The sequence below is a fragment of the Oryctolagus cuniculus genome, chromosome 1, assembly GCF_964237555.1.
Source record: "Oryctolagus cuniculus chromosome 1, mOryCun1.1, whole genome shotgun sequence".
Taxonomy (NCBI): domain Eukaryota; kingdom Metazoa; phylum Chordata; class Mammalia; order Lagomorpha; family Leporidae; genus Oryctolagus; species Oryctolagus cuniculus.
In genome coordinates, this window is record NC_091432.1 from 226580735 (window position 1) to 226585395 (window position 4661).

Below are 4661 nucleotides of genomic sequence, written 5' to 3' on the forward strand. Positions count from 1 at the left end.
ATATACCATATGACCCAGCAATTCCACTCATGAAAATTGACCCAAATGAAATGAAATCAGCATATGAGAGAGTTACCTGTACCCCATATTTATTGCAGCTCAGTTCACAATAATTAAGATATGGAATCAACCCAAAGTTATCATTTTAATCTATTAACAGAAACCAACATAGAGGCCAATGTTCTAGTTATCAAAAAGCTAAGCAAAACCAACATTTTTCTTGTTGAAATAGTTCATTGTCCCTTCTTTTATGTAACAAAGTAGTCATCTTAATTTTTATCTATATCTTATTTTAAAATGCATATTAGAATTAATTTTAAAATATATAACTAGAACTCACATGCATCAGAGTAAGACACCCACACTCTGAGAGGCCCGCAGAAATTGGGGTTGACATACAGAAGAGCAGGACGACTACCATTCCACATTCCTCCCTGGACTTACTGAACAAAACAGGCAGTGAAGTCGCCAGCACTATTTGTCTAAACTGCTGCCTTTCACTTACTTTCTGACGTACATCACTCTCCCACAAGGCACACCAGACTATGATGAAGTCCACTTCACAAACCACACACCCTGTTCTCCTAGCCCTTCAGAGCCCTGGAACTACAGCTACTGGGGCCTAGTTGCTCATTTAAATTCATCTGGATAACTGAAGACAAATGGCCTGATGGAGGGGTCCCAGAGCCACTCTGCAGGGACGTCTGTGAATGTGAAACCTTCACAGTTAAAGCCACCTAGGCCACAGTAATCAGGCTCAAAATCCCCCTGTGATGTTTCTCATCTACCCCACCTGGTCCTTGACAGGCTACTCAAGCGTCCCTCCTCCCTTGTCCGAGCAGCCTGTGGAGTGCACCCTTGACATCCTTATTGCGGAGGCTATACACAAAGGGATTGGCCAAAGGGGTGATGGCAGTGTACATGACGGCAGCCACCATGTCCTGATCCCGAGAGTTCTGGGAGGGAGGCTGGAAGTAGACCCAAATGATGGTTCCATAGAGGAAGCCAACCATGGTGAGGTGGGACCCACAGGTGGAGATGGCTCGGCGGCGACCAGTGGCTGAAGGCAAACGCATGATGGTAGCCCCAATTCGGACATAGGAGAGTACAATGAGGGTGCAGGGAACCAGCATAAGAAAGCCACCCTCCTAATTGATGCACAGTTATCCTTAAGTGTTGAAAATTAACTGAAATGTGATCCCTGTTGAACATGGTGGTGGGAATGGGAGAGGGAAGAGATGTATAATTTGGGACATGCTCAGGCTGACTTGCCCCAAGTGGTGGAGTTGGAAGCATACCAGGGGATTCCAATTCAATCCCATCGAGGTGGCATGTACCAATGCCATCTCACTGTTCCAGGTGATCAGTTTCAGTTCACAGTTGGTCATGGTGAAGGGACTGGGAGTCAAAGGGAACACATAGACAAGTCTAGTACCTGCTAACGCTAACCGATGGAGTAAATAAAGGGGAGAGTGATCCAACATGGGAAGTGAGATACTCAGCAGACTCATAGAATGGCAGATGTCCTAAATAGCACTCTGGCCTCAGAATCAGCCCTAAAGGCATTCGGAGCTGGCTGAAAAGCTCATGAGAGTATTTCAGGCATGGAAAGCCAAGACACTCTGGCAAAAGATCTCTGTGAGTGAGATCCCAGTGGAAAGAACAGGTCTTCAAAGAAGGAGGTACCTTTCTCTGAAGGGAGGAGAGAACCTCCACTTTGACTATGACCTTGTCTAAACAAGATAAGAGTCGGAGAACTCAGAGGGCTTCCATAGCCTTGGAAACTCATGACTGGAGCATAGGGAGATTACTGATGCCATAGACAGGAGTGTCAATTGGTAAAGTCAACAACAGGAGTCACTGTGCACTTACTCCTCATGTAGGATCTCTATCCTTAATGTGCTGTACATTGAGATTTAATGCTATAACGAGTACTCAAACAATATATTTCACTTTGTGTTTCTATGGGGGTGCAAACTGTTGAAATCCTTACTTAATGCATACTAAACTGATCCTCTGTAAAAAAAAAAAAAAAGAAAAAAAAAAGAAATTATCAATTCCCAACTTGACTCTCATTGGGATTAAACATGACAATAGGTCTGTTCTTATTTCATCATCATTTAAAAAAATCATCTATTATTTTTCACTTTATGTTTCTGTGTGGGAGCAAACTGTTGAAATCCATACTTAATGTATACTAAGCTGATCTTCTGTATATTAAGATAATCGAAAATGAATCATGATGTGAATGGAAGGGGAGAGGGAGTGGGAAAGGGGAGGGTTGTGGGTGGGAGGGACGGTATGGGGGGAAGCCATTGTAATCCATAAGTCGTACTTTGGAAAATTATATGCATTAAATAAAAGTTAAAAAAAAAAAAAAAAAAAAAAAAAAAAAAAGAAAGCCACCCTCCAAGAATATGGCCAGCTCGTTGGAGTGAGTGTCAGAGCAAGAGGCTCGCAGAAGTGGCCTGTGGTCACAAAAGAAGTGGGGAAGGCTAACATTGCCCCCAGAGTCCACAGCCCAACAAAGGGGCAGGAGGAGTCCCACGTGTAGCATGGTGTGCACTACGGACACCACCCAGCTCAAGGCCAGCAAATGGGCACAGAGCTGGCGGTTCATCACCACAGCATAGTGCAGAGGGTCACAGATGGCCACGTAGTGATCCAGGGCCATGACAGCAATGACGAGCGTATCTGTAACTCCAAATACATAGAAGAAGAATAACTGAGTCAAGCAACGGGGAGCAGGAATGGCTGGGTAATCAGAGACCAGATGGGCCAGCAACTGGGGCAGGGTGACGGTAGATAGCCCCAAGTCGATCACCGAGAGCCCACGGAGAAGATAATACATGGGCGACTGAAGCTTGGAGTCCCGGGAGATGAGCAGCATGAGTGTCACATTCCCCAGTATGGTGATCAGGTAAATAGCCAGGAACAGGACGAAGAGGAGGTTAGGGGGGATGCTAGCCCTGGAGAAGCCACGGAGCAAGAAGACCGGAGAGTGTGAAGCATTAGGAGCACAGCTCATAATGAGTGACAAGGGGCCTTCCTGGAAGACAGTTTAGGTCAAAAAGCAAGTCATGAGTCACAGGTTAGGGGCCGTAACTTTCTTCTGAATTTAGTTATGTTATTCAAGATCCTTAAAATTTTGTATTTTTAAATATGTATTTATTTTATTTAAAAGGCAGAGTTACAGAGATGGGAGAGACAGAGATCTTTCACTTGATGGTTCACTCCCCAAGTGGTCACAATGGCCAGAGCTGGGTCGGTCTGAAGCCAGGAGCTTCCCCTGGGCCTTCCATGTGGGTGCAGGGGCCCAACCACTTGAGCTATCCTCCACTGCCTTCCCAAGCACATTGTCAGTGAGCTGGATAGGAAATACAACAGCCAGGACTCAAATTGGTCAACATCGCAGGCAGTGGCTTTACCTGCTACACCACAACATCAGCCCTACATCCTGAAAATTCTTGGTTCAACTCTGACCATCCATTCTCCTCCTCTAGTTCTGTGTTTTCACTCCATATTAAGGTTATAGTATTTTTTCAACCTCATATCTTCTTTTTCACCTACTCTGATAGTTCATTCCTTCTAATCCATGCACCTTGCTGAAGTCCCTCCCACAATTAAAAAAAAGCATCATTCATTTTTTGTCCTCATCCAACTACTGCTTACTCTATCCAGTGGCAAGATTCATGAAATAATTACCCTTACCACCTCTCTCCAGCTCCTCACCTTCCACGGACAGCTCATTCCATTGCTTTCCTTAGGATTTCTTCTCTCTGAACCTGTATGGGACATAACATACCATTAAAATACAAAACATACCACTAAGGGCCGGCGCCGCGGCTCACTAGGCTAATCCTCTGCCTAGCGGCGCCGGCACACCGGGTTCTAGTCCCGGTCGGGGCACCGGATTCTATCCCAGTTGCCCCTCTTCCAGGCCAGCTCTCTGCTGTGGCCAGGGAGTGCAGTGGAGGATGGCCCAGGTGCTTGGACCCTGCACCCCATGGGAGACCAGGAAAAGCACCTAGCTCCTGGCTCCTGCCACCAGATCAGCGCGGTGCGCTGGCCGCAGCGCACCGGCCACGGCGGCCATTGGAGGGTGAACTAACGGCAAAGGAAGACCTGTCTCTCTGTCTCTCTCTCTCACTGTCCACTCTGCCTGTCAAAAAAAAAAATATATACCACTAAGACACACAACATAAAGAAATGATTCTAAGTAATTGACTTTTGTAGTAAAATTGCTTCAGATTCTCATGAAATTGCTTATTTTCATTTTTATTACTTGTGTTGGTTAATGTTCACAGCACCACCATTATTATCTGCCCAATACAAAAACCCAAAACTGAAGGAATCCCATCCTCATTTCCCCATATCCAGCTCCTTGACTTCCACATTTGCCTTTCGGTCCATTCCTTGATCTTGGCCCACTATCACTATTAAGCCTTGGAGTCTCTGACAAATACTAATTGCCAGCACCTCATTACTGATTTTTCTGCTTTCTTCCCAAGATAGGTCTTCCACACAGATGCCAAGTAACACTTGCAACACATGATCACATGTTTATTTTTATTTTTTATTTTTTGACAGGCAGAGTGGACAGTGAGAGAGAGAGACAGAGAGAAAGGTCTTCCTTTTGCCGTTGGTTCACCCTCCAATGG

General features: G+C 45.4%; 1 protein-coding gene across 1 annotated transcript; it reads right to left on the reverse strand.

Annotated features, from left to right (window-relative positions):
- Positions 1-341: 341 nt before the first annotated feature.
- OR1B1 (olfactory receptor family 1 subfamily B member 1) lies at positions 342-3105 on the reverse strand. The gene is given in 2 exon segments (XM_008273363.3): positions 342-1168; positions 2407-3105. Coding segments are annotated over 2 exon segments (978 nt in total). The 5' UTR covers positions 3029-3105; the 3' UTR covers positions 342-812.
- Between the last annotated feature and the right edge of the window lie 1556 nt (positions 3106-4661).